Source organism: Crinia signifera, chromosome 6 (genome assembly GCF_055691185.1).
Source record: "Crinia signifera chromosome 6, ASM5569118v1, whole genome shotgun sequence".
NCBI classification, from domain to species: Eukaryota; Metazoa; Chordata; class Amphibia; order Anura; family Myobatrachidae; genus Crinia; species Crinia signifera.
The window spans coordinates 17,909,306-17,930,067 of NC_139222.1; the positions used below are offsets into that span (position 1 = coordinate 17,909,306).

The 20,762-nt window shown below is 47.6% G+C and overlaps 2 protein-coding genes across 7 annotated transcripts in view; one reads left to right on the forward strand and one right to left on the reverse strand.

The window, feature by feature from the left end:
- Positions 1-2,332, reverse strand: part of LOC146010028 (uncharacterized) — a 38,221-nt gene extending 35,889 nt beyond the window's left edge. For 4 of the 5 annotated variants that reach the window (XM_083150842.1, XM_083150843.1, XM_083150841.1 and 1 more), the window contains exon 1: positions 2,207-2,332. In XM_083150842.1, the coding sequence (XP_083006968.1) occupies positions 2,207-2,253 (47 nt within the window). In that variant the 5' untranslated portion in view covers positions 2,254-2,332. The remainder of the gene's footprint in view (positions 1-2,206) is intronic. The other variant, XM_083150840.1, reaches the window with a different exon arrangement.
- A 154-nt stretch (positions 2,333-2,486) lies between these two features.
- Positions 2,487-20,762, forward strand: part of LOC146010069 (uncharacterized) — a 146,784-nt gene continuing 128,508 nt past the window's right edge. For both annotated transcript variants that reach the window (XM_083150943.1, XM_083150942.1), the window contains exons 1-3: positions 2,487-2,549; positions 10,146-10,244; positions 12,182-12,279. In XM_083150943.1, the coding sequence (XP_083007069.1) occupies positions 10,196-10,244; positions 12,182-12,279 (147 nt within the window). In that variant the 5' untranslated portion in view covers positions 2,487-2,549; positions 10,146-10,195. The remainder of the gene's footprint in view (positions 2,550-10,145; positions 10,245-12,181; positions 12,280-20,762) is intronic.

A 20,762-nucleotide genomic window follows, 5' to 3' on the forward strand; every position in this document is an offset into this window, starting at 1 on the left:
ACTGCCTGTTACTAATATTGCTGGGACGCCGGCCAATCACTGCCTGTCACTAATATTGCTGGGACACCAGCCAATCACTGCCTGTTACTAATATTGCTTGGACGCCGGCCAATCACTGCCTGTCACTAATATTGCTGGGACGCCGGCCAATCACTGCCTGTCACTAATATTGCAGGGACGCCGGCCAATCACTGCCTGTTACTAATATTGCTGGGACGCCGGCCAATCACTGCCTGTCACTAATATTGCTAGGACGCCGGCCAATCACTGCCTGTTACTAATATTGCTGGGACGCCAGCCAATCACTGCCTGTTACTAATATTGCTGGGACGCCGGCCAATCACTGCCTGTTACTAATATTGCTGGGACTCCGGCCAATCACTGCCTGTCACTAATATTGCTGGGACGCCGGCCAATCACTGTCTGTTACTAATATTGCTGGGACGCCGGCCAATCACTGCCTGTCACTAATATTGCTGGGACACCAGCCAATCACTGCCTGTTACTAATATTGCTTGGACGCCGGCCAATCACTGCCTGTCACTAATATTGCAGGGACGCCGGCCAATCACTGCCTGTCACTAATATTGCTGGGACGCCGGCCAATCACTGCCTGTCACTAATATTGCTGGGACGCCAGCCAATCACTGCCTGTCACTAATATTGCAGGGACGCCGGCCAATCACTGCCTGTTACTAATATTGCTGGGACGCCGGCCAATCACTGCCTGTCACTAATATTGCTGGGACGCCGGCCAATCACTGTCTGTCACTAATATTACTGGGACACCGGCCAATCACTGCCTGTCACTAATATTGCTGGGACGCCGGCCAATCACTGTCTGTCACTAATATTACTGGGACGCCGGCCAATCACTGCCTGTCACTAATATTGCTGGGACGCCGGCCAATCACTGCCTGTCACTAATATTGCTGGGACGCCGGCCAATCACTGCCTGTCACTAATATTGCTGGGACGCCGGCCAATCACTGCCTGTCACTAATATTGCTGGGACGCCGGCCAATCACTGCCTGTCACTAATATTGCTGGGACGCCTGCCAATCACTACCTGTCACTAATATTGCTGGGACACCAGCCAATCACTGCCTGTCACTAATATTGCTGGGACACCAGCCAATCACTGCCTGTCACTAATATTGCTGGGACACCAGCCAATCACTGCCTGTCACTAATATTGCTGGGACGCCGGCCAATCACTGTCTGTTACTAGTATTACTGGGACACCAGCCAATCACTGCCTGTCACTAATATTGCTGGGGCACCGGCCAATCACTGCCTGTCACTAATATTGCTGGGACGCCGGCCAATCACTGCCTGTCACTAATATTGCTGGGACGCCGGCCAATCACTGCCTGTCACTAATATTGCTGGGACGCCGGCCAATCACTGCCTGTCACTAATATTGCTGGGACACCAGCCAATCACTGCCTGTCACTAATATTGCTGGGACACCAGCCAATCACTGCCTGTCACTAATATTGCTGGGACGCCGGCCAATCACTGCCTGTCACTAATATTGCTGGGACGCCGGCCAATCACTGCCTGTCACTAATATTGCTGGGATGCCGGCATCTAAATCTGACTAGTTATGTCTAATAGGTTCTGACCCGAATATTCTCAGGCTTCTAATCTAAATTCAATTTTAACTTCAATTATAGTTTTTTAATTATGATCTCATATGAAATGTTTCTTTTTATGATTAAATATATATATAAATAATAATGTCATCTATGCAGAGTCTTGTGTTTTACTCCTATTGCATAAGCGGATACAAGTAGATGTTACTATATATCACTATATATACAGAGACTCTTATTTACTCCTCACTAGTGCAGTGATACCCCTTTGTTACCCTACATTACTGTACATCACCATATATAGTACGATAGAGTACCAGACATGACCCTACATTAACACAATACATCACCATACACATTACCAGACATTACTATGGTGGGAACTGTGTCCCTGTGGGAAGGGTCCTGTATGTGGGGCTTGTGTTACAGTCACAGGGCACAACACTCTGATCTACATATGTTATATAACACTCTCAGGACACCAGAGGCTGCTCCATCTGCAGTATAACCACAGAGCACCACAGTCGGCGCCACCTATATATAACAGTAGTAGTATATCATATAATAATAATAATAATAATAATAATAATAATACTAGATGTGATTACCTGACGATGCCTGACACAACACTGCTGCCTCGTCCACAGCCCGCCATTTGTTGTTATGGACAATACAATACACAATATTCCTGGGCCCCGGAACTCAGAGCGGGGGCGGAGTACGGTGGAACGCACAATCCGGAGGGACAGTGGACCGCTCAACCCGGAATTACGGTGGAGCGCACAATCCGGAAGTAGAGTACAGCGCATTACCAGGAAGTACTGTGGAACGCAAAGCCCGGAAGTTCCGTGAAACGCAGGGCTCGGAAGTTCGTGGAATCGCCCAATCCGGCAGTATGGAGGAGGAGCCCCTTGCCCGGAAGTACGGTAGATAACATGCAGCGACGGGAGGGTGAGTGTCCCCACAGACAAGGGTGAGAGATGGGGAGGAGCGGGTGACATAGATACAGTCAGTGTGTATGTGACGCCCGGGGGACACGGCGCCTCCCGGCCTTACACGTGCGCTGTAGGGCTGTGGCTGAGGAGGGTCATCATAGCTGTATATCCCAATACAGTGCCTGGGGCCATGGTAGTGTCTAGATCCCATGCAGTTTAGGTAATTTTCCCATCATGCCCTGGGTCCACGTATACCTGGAGGGGGAATATAAATCTGTGGCGAGCGAAGCGAGCCACCGTGCCCGAAGCGTGCGAGCGTAGCGAGCCCGCGAGGGTACAATGCTGCAAAAATAAAAGCCATGTCCCACCCTCTGTCATAGGCTTGTTACCAGCAGTGTGTGGCCCCTATGACACAGTATTATTTCTCTAATATAGTAGTTATTATGTCTGTGTTCCCCTTATTTCTCTACCGTCTGTGTTTCCCTCTTCATAATGTGATCTTATATCTCCGCTGACATCAAGTCTGCCGCATGGTGTGTGCACATATACTATAAAATACACAGGTGGGTTCCATGATGGTAGTGACTAGTTGCTCTTCGCCGTAAGGACCTGGGGAGGAGAGCGTAGGAGCAAGGTTGGAAGAAGGGAACCAAACGGACACTCACGGGCACACTTTGCTCGCCATGCTTCGGGCACGGTGGCTCGCTCTGCTTAGCTCGTCACCTGGTTACTGAAGGCAACCAGTGGTGGCGTAGATAGTGAAGGAACGAGCCACCATGGCCGAAGCTTGGCAAGCGAAGCAAGCCTGTTAGGGTTAGTTTGGGTCCCTTGCTCCTACTCTCCCCGCCCCCTCTTCTCCCCAGGTCCTTACAGTGAAGGGCAACTAGCCGCAACCTTTCCATAATACATCTATAAAGCCATCCTTATATAGAGGCTTAGAGGGGTGGGGCAGGGTTACTTACTGGGATCCAATGAGATTTAGAATTTCTGGATCCTGGTGGGCGAGATCCCAATCCCTATCCCCACCATGTGTTATATATACGGGGCAGTACGGATGGTGTAATGGTTAGCATTACTGCCTCACAGCACTGAGGTCATGGGTTCTATCCCCACCATGTGTTATATATACACAGGGCAGTACGGATGGTGTAATGGTTAGCATTACTACCTCACAGCATGAGGTCATGGGTTCTATCCCCACCATGTGTTATATATACGGGGCAGTACGGATGGTGTAATGGTTACATTACTGCCTCAGCACTGAGGTCATGGGTTCTATCCCCACCATGTGTTATATATACGGGGCAGTACGGATGGTGTAATGGTTACATTACTGCCTCACAGCGCTGAGGTCATGGGCTCTATCCCCACCATGTGTTATATATATATACGGGACAGTACGTATGGTGTAATGGTTACATTACTGCCTCACAGCACTGAGGTCATGGGTTCTATTCCCACTATGTGTTATATATACGGGGCAGTACGTATGGTGTAATGGTTACATTACTGCCTCACAGCACTGAGGTCATGGGTTCTATTCCCACCATGTGTTATATATACGGGGCAGTACGGATGGTGTAATGGTTAGCATTACTGCCTCACAGCACTGAGGTCATGGGTTCTATCCCCACCATGTGTTATATATACACAGGGCAGTACGGATGGTGTAATGGTTAGCATTACTACCTCACAGCATGAGGTCATGGGTTCTATCCCCACCATGTGTTATATATACGGGGCAGTACGGATGGTGTAATGGTTACATTACTGCCTCAGCACTGAGGTCATGGGTTCTATCCCCACCATGTGTTATATATACGGGGCAGTACGGATGGTGTAATGGTTACATTACTGCCTCACAGCGCTGAGGTCATGGGCTCTATCCCCACCATGTGTTATATATATATACGGGACAGTACGTATGGTGTAATGGTTACATTACTGCCTCACAGCGCTGAGGTCATGGGTTCTATTCCCACTATGTGTTATATATACGGGGCAGTACGTATGGTGTAATGGTTACATTACTGCCTCACAGCACTGAGGTCATGGGTTCTATTCCCACCATGTGTTATATATATACGGGGCAGTACGTATGGTGTAATGGTTACATTACTGCCTCACAGCACTGAGGTCCTGGGTTCTATTCCCACCATGTGTTATATATACGGGGCAGTACGGATGGTGTAATGGTTACATTACTACCTCACAGCACTGAGGTCATGGGTTCTATTCCCACCATGTGTTATATATATACGGGGCGGTGTAATGGTTACATTACTGCCTCACAGCACTGAGGTCATGGGTTCTATTCCCACCATGTGTTATATATATACGGGGCAGTACGTATGGTGTAATGGTTACATTACTGCCTCACAGCACTGAGGTCCTGGGTTCTATTCCCACCATGTGTTATATATACAGGGCAGTACGGACGGTGTAATGGTTACATTACTGCATCACAGCACTGAGGTCATGGGCTCTACTGGCAGTTTATGGAGGGTCTTCTTCGTTGTTTGGATTAGGGATCACACTACCTATACCGCTCCCCTTCTGCAAGGGTTCGAAATAAGGAGCTCTCTCCTTCCATAATACATAACGGCACACGCCAAGGTTGCCCCCTTTCAGCAACTATTTTTGTCTTATGTTCAAATTGTTCTTTTTATGTATGGAAGCCCTGGCACGGGCGATCCGGGCTAATGGAGATATTAAGGGGGTACAGCTGGGGGACCACAAATATAAGTTTGCTTTATTTGTCTACGACCTCCTTGCCGCACTTACTGAACCCGTGACTACCCGACTTATTTCACAGATTCAGCCTTCTGTCCAATTTCAAAATTAATTACTCTAAATGAATTGCCCTTAACATTTCCACTCCTGCCAGCAATGTGGAGAGTCTCAGGGACTCCTATCAATGTCTTTGGCGTCCCTCCCACGTTAAGTACCTGGGAGTGTTGTTATCTCCAAACATCAATAATCTTTTCAAACTTAACGTTCTCCCCCTTATGGCAAAGGTGAAAGGGGATCTCCAGAGATGGACCCTTGTGAGGCTCTCCTGGTTTGGTAGGATTAACAGGGTGAAAATAAACTTCCTTCCCAAGTTGTTGTACCTTTTACAGACTCTACCGATTTCAATTCCTATCTTCTACTTCACATCATTACAGAGCCTAATAGGGAGATTTATATGGGGTGCCAATAAAGCCTGCCTTTCCCAAGCGACTTTGGTTCAAAGCCGAACTAGGGGAGGACTACAACTCCCTCAGTTCCTAAACTACTACTATGTAGTACGTGGAGCAAGAATAGTCTAGATGTCCAGAATCCCCTTTACTAAACAGTGGGTCCACATCTTAAACTATGCCACTGCCGTACCTTCACACATCCTTCCCTGGATCGATCACCACCTTACCCCGAGTGTCACATCCCACATTGAGCCCTACTATGAAGTACTGGCAGAAATTTAGACACCGTACCCTATTTAGCCCTGGACTTTCCCTTCCTACACCCCTTTTTGGTAATTCTGACTTCGCCTCCCCATCCCTGATGACCTGGTCGGTAACTGGAATTTCCCATTTACTGTCCAACTCTGACTTACGTTCCTTCACAGACCTACAACAGAGATATTCCTTGCCTACAAGATTGTTCTGGTCGTACTTACAATTTCGACATTACATCTAATCTTTCCACACTTCTACACCTAGAGGGACCCCAACCAAATTTGAACAATTATGTTTAGATGACACACCACCGAAAAATATTATATCTCTTATTTACCAAATGTGCTCAGAAACCCTTTCACCTGAGCTGCCCCCTTTGTTAAGGCTTGGCAATCTGAGTTGACCATCACTATACCGGATGATCATTGGCCTACGATATTCCGATATACCTTTGCCAGTTCATCTTCTACTCAGATTCTTCAGACCCAATACAAAATCCTTTCCAGGTGGTACAGATGCCCGGTACACATAAACCGGATGTTCCCAACTATCCCTGATACATGTTGGCCATGTCAATGCCCCCAAGGCTCCCCACTACACATCTGGTAGCAGTGCCCTGAGCTGACTGACTTCTGGACGACAATTAGGAGATTGTCCACACTGATTACTGGTATTCCCTTACCATACACTCCAGAGTTCTGGTTGCTCAATTATATGGATATCCCTATCTTTATGTATAAGAAATCCCTACTCCGCCACTTAATGAAAGCCGCAAGAGCAACTATACCCTGTTTCTGGACATCCCGAACACGCCCCCCCCATCTCCCATTGGTTCCTAAGACTTGACCGCTACATGCTCAAGGAAGACCTTTCGTCTTCCTCTCCCTCTAAATTACCCTCAAATACATTTCCCACCACTTGGTCCCCATGGCTGGATTTTAAAGAAAGCCACGAATATGCATCATACGTTATGCCATCATCGGCACCTGCCCCACAACCCTAATATGACACTGTTTGGAAATTCCATTTCCCTGTTCTTTCCATTCGCCTCTTCTCTCCTTTTCTTCACGTTCTTAACTGATTGCGTAAAAAAAAAAGAAACAGGCAGTGGCCAACCCAATGTCTATAGGAGTCAGTCCATAGGGACTGTCCAAGAACGGAGGTTACAGAGAGTAGTTTGAAGACACAAGGAGAATAATTGGGATCTTGCAATTGCCCATTGTGAAGAACTATTCCAACCCCACCTCCGTGTCTGCTTCCAAATTTGGAGGTGTCACGGTACTTGTTTCCTAGCACGGCGCCCACTACGCAAATACCTTAGTGCGCTATTCTGCATAGTGAGATTGTATCGCATCGTGTACCATCTATAGTGCAGTGGGATGCATGCAATGCGATGTCCATGTTAACTGAACAGGAGTGCTTATACAATAAAATATCGCATAGGATCGCATGGCAGGAAATGCGATGCGATATTTAATTGTACAAGTACCCATGCCATGAGATGTGATGCTATGTGATGTGTGCATATGATGTGATGGGTGCTTACAATTTGTAAACACCTGCGCCATTGTTTAGCATCAATTCCAGTATCCACGCCACCCCGAAGCGTGGCGAGCGACGGCGGAACGCATCCTCCAACCTTTTCATACCCCCACTATCCACGTCGGTGTGAAGTTGATTTTAGATAGTGTGGCGAGCGCAGCGGAATACATGTGAAGTAATCCGCGTGGCTCGCTGCGCTCACCACACTATCTAAAATCAACTCCAGGCCGACATGGATAGTGGGGGTATGAAAAGGCCGGAGGATGCGTTCCGCTGCCATGGATAGTGGTGGTGTTTTATTAACTAATTCACCCCTGCAAAATCATGCAACTGACACAGTAATGACGACATGTGTTGACTAAGAAGTATAATTTACTGAAAAAAATAATAAACCATAAAATAACAGGTGATACAAACAATTGAATTAAAACAGAAAACATTAATTTATACCATGTAATCAAGATCAAATAATTGAATTGTCCTTCTCTAGCAGTGTCAGGGTGTGGAGGATATGTCCAAAGGGGTCATCCCCACCCAAACTTTTCTGCCATACTTCTAAATCCGATTGCAACATGTGCCTTGCGGTGCCCCGATGATGTTTATTGCGCCATTTACATGCGCCCCACATCCTTTCAATGTTCTGCGTATGTACCACCGTTGATGAAGTTATATACCACCATCTGTGGTTCAAGAAAAAAAGGGAGAAAATCAACCTGGGTTGATTTGGAGCGTTTGTCACTAGCTGTTCTCTCAATCACTAAGCAGCTGCTAAGAAGGGAGTAGTCCGCTCCCTTACAGAAATGTAAAAAAGGAAAAAAGGAAGCAGCGCTATGCAAATGAACCAATTGATTACAAGTGAATCAAATATCTAAAAAAAAAAAACAATTTTAATGGCACAAATATACAATTGATCCGGATATATGGTTAAAAAACAATAATAAAATGTTAAGACCAAGAATTTATAAGTGGATTATAACCTTAGCACATCATATGACATGCACTGGACCGGGCATAAGTCCTTTGTGGAGAGTCCTTGGGGGAACCAATGGGTTTTGGAAGCCGCTGGAGGTATGATGATCCTTATTTGAATTAGGGCAAAGTGTACCCACACATGGAGTAACCTCAACGATGTTTGCGGTAAAGTGTGTCCAAGTTTGCAACAAGTTCTCCCAGTGCTGTGTGGATTTCCCATTTCCCAACCTTGCCTATTGGACCTTGCCACCTGCTCAAATCTTCTGGACCTGAGTTCCAAATCCTGGGAGAACTTTTTGCAAACTTGGACACACTTTAGCGCAAACATCGTTGAGGTTACTCCGTGTGTGGGTACACTTTGCCCTAATTCAAATAAGGATCATCATACCTTCCTTTTTTTCCTTTTTTATATATCTGTGGTTCACCTGGGCGTGCTCGTATCCAGCCAACCGCAGCTGGACTGTGCTGTACGTTTTCCATTATAGCCGACATTAATGTGCTGGCATCGCGGGTGGCCACCTTTTGTCAAGAAACACTGCCCTGTTTCCCTGCAGATTCCCCCGAATACCCACTGCTGGGGTAACATCCGGCCTACATTGCTTTGCCTCCTGACATGTAAGGTCTCGTCCACCTCTACTATGCGGTCTGGCCCACCAATACGGCGCTGCGGCTGCGCCATTAGATCCATCAAGCAGGCCTCCCGCATCCACTTATTGTACAGTACTGCAGTCTTCTTGGACATATCAAGCTGCTGCTGGCAGTACTCTACCGAGGTCATCTCCTGCGCCCAGGAGTAGATAAACCTCACCAATGTCAGGATGGGTAAGCGGCACCCCGGGAAAAAGTGTGCCGCTCTAAGGCTTGCCTTTAGCTGACAAACCTTCACATGGCACCGCCACATACCTTCCTTGAGACTCATCCGCATACTGTGTCCATTGGCGCAATTCGCCGCCACCGGCAAAAGATGATTGCGCTGGAAGAATTCAATTGCCTCTGCCTCCATCTGCAGCAATGAAAATACATTCTGCGCAGCAGCCATTTCAGTCGAAATAAGCAAATGACCAAGAATCAATCAATAGCACACAAATGCATGTCCACTCCGCTCACAAAATCACCTCAGAGTGATTTCTGTGAGGATGTGACAGGGGGCGGGATTACCAGTGATCCAGGGAGCGGGGGACAGTGAGCGGGAACGGGAGTGACTGAAATTGCATCGTATGACACTATATTGCGGCATGCAATGCAATTTCACTACGTTGAAAATGTGGGTGCCGTGCTAGGAAACAAGTACAGATGTCACTGTGTGAGAGGGCTATAGATGAGACAGTGCCTGATATGTGTGAGCCATGTTTCTGCTATTGCCAGAGGGGTGAGGTTGTTTAAGAGAGAGAAAACCTAGATGGAGGCTGGTTTGTTACAGGGTCTGCATTCCATCCTGCACAATTAAAGGGTTTTTCAAGTAATAGGAGAAGGGTGATGTGTTTTATGTTTGCTGGATTCCCGTAGTATTATTACTAATTGGATCTTCATCTAATGGGAGGGGGGGGGGGGGGGTGCCTGGATTTAGAGATAAATCCCAAACTAATAGAAGCAGAAGGTGAGAGAGATTACATTTATACATAGTGACTGTAAGATGTGTGTGATTTTATATATTTAATTAGGGGAAGATCTGTGTGATATTACGGTATAGGATATAGAGGGAGAAGAAGAGATGGATCAGCAGTGTAAGGAGGAGGAAATCCCTACAGACACCAGCACAGGTGAGGAATAATCACATACACACATATATATATATATATATATATATATATATATATATACACACCTGGTGACCCCTCGGGTCTGCACAACCTAGAGATGTCTGTGTACATTACCATATCCCTCATGTTCCTGCCTCTCCTATAGCACAGAAGCACATTTATCATTGCTGGCAAATCTGGATCATTGGGCCTTATTCTAGTTCACTCTTTATGACAAAATCCTTCTTAGATGGACAAAACCATGTGCACTGCAGGTGGGGCAGATGTAACTTGTGCAGAGAGAGTTAGATAGTCACTGTCTTTCTTATATTAAACAAGTAAATATCAAAAATTATTCAACCAACCGCGCTCTTTCCCCTAACTCCCCCCCAGTCAGGTCTTGGGTGCAATCTATTCTTGCTAAGAGATCTGGTCAGGTACCATAATTTTTCTTATTAACCAGCTACTAGAATTAGTATAATTATTCCCCTAGACCAAAGCTTTTTTTTTTGCGTTTGAACTTTGGGAGCTCTGGAAAGAGATGATTCGAAACCATTCAGGATCAGTGGTCTCAGCAAGATATATGGAGATACATAGAAATAGTGGTAATGTCACCTTGTAGGCTACGGGACTCGTGACCCGTTCTACTGGAGATAATCTGATGTGTATATATGTAGCGTTTATTCAGTCACTGTGTGTCTCCTGCAGATGGGCCCTGTAACAGAGATACCCCAGAGAGTTATCCCCATCATCTGTATTCCCAGGATAATCACATATATACCATGTCCTCAGTCACTGTGTGTCTCCTACAGATGGGCCCAGTAACAGAGATACCCCAGAGAGATGTCCCCGTCCTCTGTATTCCCAGGATAATCACATATATACCATGTCCTCAGTCACTGCGTGTCTCCTACAGATGGGCCCAGTAACAGAGATCCCCCAGACAGATGTCCCCGTCCTCTGTATACCCAGGATAATCACATATATACCATGTACTCAGTCACTGCGTGTCTCCTACAGATGGGCCCAGTAACAGAGATACCCCAGAGAGATGTCCCCGTCCTCTGTATTCCCAGGATAATCACATATATACCATGTCCTCAGTCACTGCGTGTCTCCTACAGATGGGCCCAGTAACAGAGATACCCCAGAGAGATGTCCCTGTCCTCTGTATTCCCAGGATAATCACATATATACCATGTCCTCAGTCACTGCGTGTCTCCTACAGATGGGCCCAGTAACAGAGATACCCCAGAGAGATGTCCCTGTCCTCTGTATTCCCAGGATAATCACATATATATACAATGTCCTCAGTCACTGTGTGTCTCCTACAGATGGACCCAGTAACAGAGATACCCCAGAGAGATGTCCTCATCCTCTGTATTCCCAGGATAATCACATATATACCATGTCCTCAGTCACTGCGTGTCTCCTAAAGATGGGCCCAGTAACAGAGATACCCCAGAGAGATGTCCCCATCCTCTGTATTCCCAGGATAATCACATATATACAATGTCCTCAGTCACTGTGTGTCTCCTACAGATGGGCCCAGTAACAGAGATACCCCAGAGAGATGTCCCTGTCCTCTGTATTCCCAGGATAATCACATATATACCATGTCCTCAGTCATTGCCTGTCTCCTACAGATGGGCCCAGTAACAGAGATCCCCCAGAGAGATGTCCCCGTCCTCTGTATTCCCAGGATAATCACATATATACCATGTCCTCAGTCATTGCCTGTCTCCTACAGATGGGCCCAGTAACAGAGATCCCCTAGAGAGATGTCCCCGTCCTCTGTATTCCCAGGATAATCACATATATACCATGTCCTCAGTCACTGCGTGTCTCCTACAGATGGGCCCAGTAACAGAGATACCCCAGAGAGATGTCCCTGTCCTCTGTATTCCCAGGATAATCACATATATACCATGTCCTCAGTCACTGTGTGTCTCCTACAGATGGGCACAGTAACAGAGATACCCCAGAGAGATGTCCCCGTCCTCTGTATTCCCAGCACTGTACAGAGGAGACTCACAGGACCCCACAGGAGGATCAGGTAAGTGGGATATACCATAGTGAGTAGTCGCTACATGATCTGTAGAGAAGCTGTGTGTGTCTCATACACTAATAAACTGTTCTTATTTAGGGTGGAGGCCTGACTCATATTAAGGTAGAAGATACAGAGGGAGAAGAGACGGATGTGACCGATATTAAAACTGAAGATACAGAGGGAGAAGAGACGGATGTGACTGATATTAAGGTAGAAGATACAGGGAGAGAAGAAGAGACGGATGTGATGGATATTAAGGTAGAAGATACAGAGGGAGAAGAGACTGATGTGAGGAGGGATCAGCAGTGTAACAAGGAGGAAATCCCTACAGATACCAGCACAGGTGAGTAGTAATCACTTATTACAGAGGGTCACATAATGTCCTTGTTCTGTCACTACAGCGGCCTCTTATCCTGCACCCTCCTCTGTCACTACAGCAGCCTCTTATCCCGCACCCTCCTCTGTCACTACAGCAGCCTCTTATCCCGCACCCTCCTCTGTCACTACAGCAGCCTCTTATCCTGCACCCTCCTCTGTCACTACAGCAGCCTCTTATCCTGCACCCTCCTCTGTCACTACAGCGGCCTCTTATCCTGCACCTTCCTCTGTCACTACAGCAGCCTCTTATCCTACATTCTCCTCTGTCACTACAGCGGCCTCTTATCCTGCACCTTCCTCTGTCACTACAGCGGCCTCTTATCCCGCACCCTCCTCTGTCACTACAGCAGCCTCTTATCCTGCACCCTCCTCTGTCACTACAGCAGCCTCTTATCCCGCACCCTCCTCTGTCACTACAGCGGCCTCTTATCCTACACCCTCCTCTGTCACTACAGCGGCCTCTTATCCTGCACCCTCCTCTGTCACTGCAGCGGCCTCTTATCCTGCACCCTCCTCTGTCACTACAGCGGCCTCTTATCCTGCACCTTCCTCTGTCACTACAGCGGCCTCTTATCCCGCACCCTCCTCTGTCACTACAGCAGCCTCTTATCCTGCACCCTCCTCTGTCACTACAGCGGACTCTTATCCCGCACCCTCCTCTGTCACTACAGCAGCCTCTTATCCTGCACCCTCCTCTGTCACTACAGCGGCCTCTTATCCCGCACCCTCCTCTGTCACTACAGCGGCCTCTTATCCTGCACCCTCTTATCCTGCACCCTCCTCTGTCACTACAGCGGCCTCTTATTCTGCACCCTCCTCTGTCACTACAGCGGCCTCTTATCCTGCACCCTCCTCTGTCACTACAGCGGCCTCTTATCCTGCACCCTTCTCTGTCACTACAGCGGCCTCTTATCCCGCACCCTCCTCTGTCACTACAGCGGCCTCTTATCCCGCACCCTCCTCTGTCACTACAGCAGCCTCTTATCCTACACCCTCCTCTGTCACTACAGCGGCCTCTTATCCCGCACCCTCCTCTGTCACTACAGCGGCCTCTTATCCCGCACCCTCCTCTGTCACTACAGCAGCCTCTTATCCTACACCCTCCTCTGTCACTACAGCAGCCTCTTATCCCGCACCCTCCTCTGTCACTACAGCGGGCTCTTATCCCGCACCCTCCTCTGTCACTACAGCAGCCTCTTATCCTGCACCCTCCTCTGTCACTACAGCAGCCTCTTATCCTACACCCTCCTCTGTCACTACAGCAGCCTCTTATCCCGCACCCTCCTCTGTCACTACAGCGGCCTCTTATCCCGCACCCTCCTCTGTCACTACAGCGGCCTCTTATCCCACACCCTCCTCTGTCACTACAGCGGCCTCTTATACCGCACCCTCCTCTGTCACTACAGCGGCCTCTTATCCTGCACCCTCCTCTGTCACTACAGCAGCCTCTTATCCCGCACCCTCCTCTGTCACTACAGCGGGCTCTTATCCCGCACCCTCCTCTGTCACTACAGCAGCCTCTTATCCCGCACCCTCCTCTGTCACTACAGCGGCCTCTTCCCGCACCCTCCTCTGTCACTACAGCGGCCTCTTATCCTGCACCCTCCTCTGTCACTACAGCGGCCTCTTATCCTGCACCCTCCTCTGTCACTACAGCGGCCTCTTATCCCGCACCCTCCTCTGTCACTGCAGCGGCTTCTTATCCCGCACCCTCCTCTGTCACTGCAGCGGCCTCTTATCCCGCACCCTCCTCTGTCAGTGCAGCGGCCTCTTATCCCGCACCCTCCTCTGTCAGTACAGCGGCCTCTTATCCTGCACCCTCCTCTGTCACTACAGCGGCCTCTTATCCTGCACCCTCCTCTGTCACTACAGCAGCCTCTTATCCTACACCCTCCTCTGTCACTACAGCGGCCTCTTATCCCGCACCCTCCTCTGTCACTACAGACTAATGAGGGGAATGTATCTGCCCAGTGGGGGAGTCAGGAGCCATCAGCCCCTATTATTGTCCTCTTCTCCTCCGCACATTAGATCATTGTCTGCTACCAGCCCAGAGATCTCACCAATCCCCCCCATGTTCCCCAGTGACTCCCCTACATCATCAGTAGAAGGGACAGGAATAAGAGCAGTGTACAGGGTACAATAGTATGGAAGGTCATGTGGCATTACCCATGTTTTCTCCCTTGGCAGTACCACCTGTTGATCCTCTCTGTGCACCACTACATGGGGTATTACACACTATCTTCCTTGTGTAATATTAGGGAACGGCCATAATCTGTTCAGAGAAAAGCCTTCCACCTATACTGGGGTACAGACTGCTCAGACTGGCACCTGTCATCCACAGTACCGCAGGCACCCAGGGAGAACCAGCACCACCAGACCCAGTAACAAGGAGTTGGGCCTCAGCTTGCTGAGTTAGTAACCAGCCAGTGGTCAGGGCTTTGTGGCTCTATGTACGTAAGACCCAGGATTTGCACTGGATGGATGACCTGCTGGGTCTGCATGATAACAGCAGGAGAGGCTGGTTAGCCTGTGATCAGCATTATCAGGTGGATCACTGTTACCAGGATTACCTTGTAGCAAGTCTGCCTGTTCCTGATCCTGTTGGGGCACCAAGAGACTGGTGTGTGCAGCTAGGATGGTGTGGCACGGAGCCTCTGCTAAGCTGGGGTGCTGGGCTGTCACCTGCTCCTCAGTGCAGCTCTTACCCAATGTGACCAGTCTGGGTACCCCAGAGATGCCAGCTTGCCCTTAGGACCAGCTTTGGGGCATCCCTTATGCCTTCCCTTTATGGTCTTTGTTTCTGTTCTGTTATATTACTGTTCTCCTTGTTAGGATTATTGTTCTCATTCCTGAATAGTGTTTATCCCCTCTCCCCTGTCTTTGTCTGAGGGGAAAGGGGAAGGGCGATATCTCTATATCTGTATGTTATTTCCAGCAGATGGACACAGAAGCAGGAATACCTCGGAGGGACGTCTTATTCTTTCTCCAGATTATAAAACAGAAGATAACATCACACAGGATTCTCCAGAAGACGCCTCCATTACCCTAAATATACAGCCAGTGCCTCACAGTGCAGATAAATCACCTGATACCTCTATTCCTGAGGACTCCTCTCCTGGTAACTCAGATACTGCTACACATAGAGCAGCTCATACAGGTGCTGACATATTTACCTGTTCTGAGTGTGATACATGTTTTATAAATCAGTCAGATTTTATTACACATCAGAGAACTCACACAGGGGAGAAACCATTTCCATGTTCTGAGTGTGGGAAATGTTTTAAGCATAAATACGAGTTTGTCATTCATCAGAGAAGTCACACGGGTGAAAAGCCATTTTCATGTTCTGACTGTGGAAAATCTTTTACCACAAAATCACAGCTTGTCCGACATGAAAAAACTCACACAGGTGAGAAGCCATTTCCGTGTTCTGAGTGTGGGAAATCTTTTACCATGAAATCAACTCTTATTGCACATCAGAGAGCTCACAAAAGTGAGAAGCCATTTCCATGTACAGAATGTGGGAAATGTTTTACCATGAAATCAGATCTCGTTAAACATGTGAGAACTCACACGGGTGAGAAGCCGTTCCTATGTTCTGAGTGTGGGAAACGTTTTTCCCGGAAATCACATCTTCTTATACATTATAGAACTCACACAGGTGAGAAGCCATTTCCATGTTCTGAGTGTGGGAAATCTTTTACCATGAAATCACATCTTCTGATACATGAGAGATCTCACACAGGTGAGAAGCCATTTCCATGTTCTGAGTGTGGGAAATCTTTTACCATGAAATCAACTCTTATTGCACATCAGAGAACTCACAATAGTGAGAAGCCATTTCCATGTACTGAATGTGGGAAATGTTTTACCAGAAAATCAGATCTAGTTAAACATGTGAGAACTCACACGGGTAAGAAGCCGTTCCTATGTTCTGAGTGTGGGAAATGTTTTTCCCGGAAATCACGTCTTGTTACACATGAGAGAACTCACACAGTTGAGAAGGTATTTCCTTGTACAGAATGTGGGAAATGTTTTAAGCATAAATACGATATTGTCGTTCATCAGAGAACTCACACAGGTGAAAAACCATTTACATGTTCTGAGTGTGGGAAATCTTTTACCGTGAAATCACATCTTGTCCGACATGAGAGAACTCACACAGGTGAGAAGCCATTTCCATGTTCTTAGGGCTTAATTCAGACCTGAGTTTTCAGAGCCCAGCGAACTCCACTCCATACAAGTACATTCCCGCCTATTACAGCTGTGCAAAGGTGGAAATGAATTCAAGGAAATGTGGTGATTCCCTGCGCACCGAGTGTGTTGTTATGTTTCTATATAAGCTCCGGGTAGTGCTGCTGGTGCTCAGGCTGTTCTCCCTGATTTGTTATGTAGAAATGGTTTGTTGTGGGAAACAGTGCTCAGTACCCCATCTCTAACATGCTGTAGTGGGGCGGAGTGATGGTAATCAGGCAGTGTGATATTGTTACAGTATAAATACAATCTGTCACTTGTTTCTATAACTTCCAGAATAAACAGTGTATTGCTACATTCCGTGACTATTGCCGGCATGTGAATGGTCCTGATTGCTGTGATTAGGAGGGGATGGGAAATGTTTAGTACTGCAGATGCAATATAAACAATATAAACATTATTGAGGCAAGATTAGAGCTCAATTATAAAACTAAAACAATAAAAAGATATAAAAATGGAGTTGAGGATTTGTGGAAAAGGCGAATGTTCAAACCTGCAGGTAGCGGCTCGTTAGTATTGATAACGAGCAGCGATCCGTCTAAAGCCCCCCATACACGGTCCGTTAATCGGATCCGTTGTGTGCTTAAATAGCACACATCATATCGGATCGCATCCCTTGTGCATGCAGTGTGCATGCAATCCGATCCGATGTGTACCTAGTACAAACAGTATATGCAGCACATACTTTTTGTACCGTACTATGTGATGCGCGGGAGCGCACATCGCATAGTACAAAACGGAGCCGGACACAACGGAGCGTCTATGGGCTCCTTTAATCTTAAAAAGTATAACATTTGAGCGTTTGTGTCCATCGAAGTATGTAAATGAGTAATTGGCTGGTGCTGGTTTCTGGTGCGGACTGCGGTGTCCCGTCAGCTGCATCCAGATATTAGTCATTATTTGATTGCATCCAGATGATGATCATTGGTCAGTCAGATATGACCTGGGATGTTGTATCCTAGCTGCCCGGGTAGGACTGCGGGGGAGGGGAAGGTAATGTGATGCTGTGTCGGTCCGGACCTAGCAGTCACATGGTCAGCGCAGCCGCTGCTCTCCCCGAGTATGATGCCCGAGTTCTGCTGTTGCTGCACTACATGCGCTGCTTGCGATCTTAGCGTTTGATGTGTGCGGCCCCAGCTGGACCGCTGATTGCCAAGCGCCTCTCCCACACACAGACCTTGCTTTACTTACCGGCCTCGACCCGTCTGTCCTCTGTTCATACCTCTGGTGCTGCTGCTGCATGCGCTTCTTAGTTATTCTTGGTCAGGTGACGTGTAGGGCCACGAAAGCGGAGACATACTCTGCAGTGCAATGGCTGTGACATCAGGACCACTGATGACGTCAGTATAACCATCTTTATACAACAATGAGTGTGGCCCCTAACAATCTGTATACAACAATGAGTGTGTCCCCTAACAATTGCTTGGTTTCCCTTTTATACTCCGGGCCCTATTGTATGATGTCAGAGTGACTGTGGTTACCCGGGGATACTATATACAGCAGATCATTGCAGTTTGGGAGATGGTACCAGATTATATCTCTCGGTCCCCTTAGTCCCAGCAATCTGATATAGGAATGAGTGTGATACTGCTCTGTATGTACTGATAATGTATGTAGGCAGTAAGTTACTGAGATGTTCCAAATGTTGTCATTAATTCTGATGGTTTCCATCCTATTTAATCCAGATTACTGTTACAATGGTTCTTTGCCTTTAATTCATTCTTAACTATTTACATAATTGTATCTATATTAGCATGTCATTTTTTTTATTTAAAACTACAGGTCCCCATACACAGTGCAATGCGATCAAGCCCATAACGGGTGCTATCATCGCACTGTGTAAGGGCACCTTAGGCATCTGGAATTACAATATAAAGCATACATGGATATAACACAAATAACATTAAAACCAGTAATAACCAAAATCTAGACTTCTTGTGTTTTTTTTTTTTTTTTTTAAGATTACACAATGTAGAAATGTGACAAAGGAGGATAGAGGAAGCTTCCTAGTATCAGGCAGGGAGGGAGTATCTTAGTGACCATCATAGGACAGAGGGAGCTTCCTAGTAGCAGTCAGGGAGGGAGTATCCTAGTGACCATCATAGGATAGAGGGAGCTTCCTAGTAGCAGTCAGGAAGGGAGTATCCTAGTGACCATCGTAGGATAGGGGGAGCTTCCTAGTAGCAGTCAGGGAGGGAGTATCCTAGTGACCATCGTAGGACAGATGGAGCTTCCTAGTAGCAGTCAGGAAGGGAGTATCCTAGTGACCATCATAGGACAGAGGAAGCTTCCTAGTATCAGGCAGGGAGGGAGTATTTTAGTGACCATCATAGGACAGAGGGAGCTTCCTAGTAGCAGTCAGGGAGGGAGTATCCTAGTGACCATCATAGGATAGAGGGAGCTTCCTAGTAGCAGTCAGGGAGGGAGTATCCTAGTGACCATCATAGGATAGAGGGAGCTTCCTAGTAGCAGTGAGGAAGGGAGTATCCTAGTGACCGTCATAGGACAGAGGGAGCTTCCTAGTAGCAGTCAGGAAGGGAGTATCCTAGTGACCGTCATAGGATAGAGGCAGCTTCCTAGTAGCAGTCAGGAAGGGAGTATCCTAGTGTCCATCGTAGGATAGAAGGAGCTTCCTAGTAGCAGTCAGGAAGGGAGTATCCTAGTGACCGTCATAGGATAGAGGCAGCTTCCTAGTAGCAGTCAGGAAGGGAGTATCCTAGTGACCATCGTAGGATAGAAGGAGCTTCCTAGTAGCAGTCAGGGAGGGAGTATCCTAGTGACCATCATAGGATAGAGGGAGCTTCCTAGTAGCAGTCAGGAAGGGAGTATCCTAGTGACCGTCATAGGACAGAGGGAGCTTCCTAGTAGCAGTCAGGAAGGGAGTATCCTAGTGACCGTCATAGGATAGAGGCAGCTTCCTAGTAGCAGTCAGGAAGGGAGTATCCTAGTGTCCATCGTAGGATAGATGGAGCTTCCTAGTAGCAGTCAGGGAGGGAGTATCCTAGTGACCATCGTAGGATAGAGGGAGCTTCCTAGTAGCAGTCAGGAAGGGAGTATCCTAGTGACCATCATAGGATAGAGGGAGCTTCCTAGTAGCAGTCAGGAAGGGAGTATCCTAGTGACCGTCATAGGATAGAGGCAGCTTCCTAGTAGCAGTCAGGAAGGGAGTATCCTAGTGTCCATCGTAGGATAGAGGGAGCTTCCGAGTAGCAGTCAGGAAGGGAGTATCCTAGTGACCATCGTAGGTTAGAGGGAGCTTCCTAGTAGCAGTCAGGAACGGAGTATCCTAGTGACCATCGTAGGATAGAGTTTCCTAGTAGCAGTCAGGGAGGGAGTATCCTAGTGACCATCGTAGGACAGAGGGAGCTTCCTAGTAGCAGTCAGGAAGGGAGCATCCTAGTGACCATCATAGGATAGAGGGAGCTTCCTAGTAGCAGTCAGGGAGGGAGTATCCTAGTGACCATCATGATAGAGGACACTTCCTAGTAGCAGTCAGGAAGGGAGTATCCTAGTTACCATCATAGGACAGATGGAGCTTCCTAGTAGTATTCAGGGAGGGAGTTATCCTAGTGACCACTGTAGGATAGATGGAGCTTCCTAGTAGCAGTCAGGAAGGGAGTATCCTAGTGTCCATCATAGGATAGAGGGAGCTTCCTAGTAGCAGTCAGGAAGGGAGTATCCTAGTGACCATCATAGGATAGAGGGAGCTTCCTAGTAGCAGTCAGGAAAGGGGTATACTAGTGACCATCATAGGATAGAGGATGCTTCCTAGTAGCAGTCAGGAAGGGAGTATCCTAGTTACCATCATAGGACAGATGGAGCTTCCTAGTAGCAGTCAGGGAGGGAGTATCCTAGTG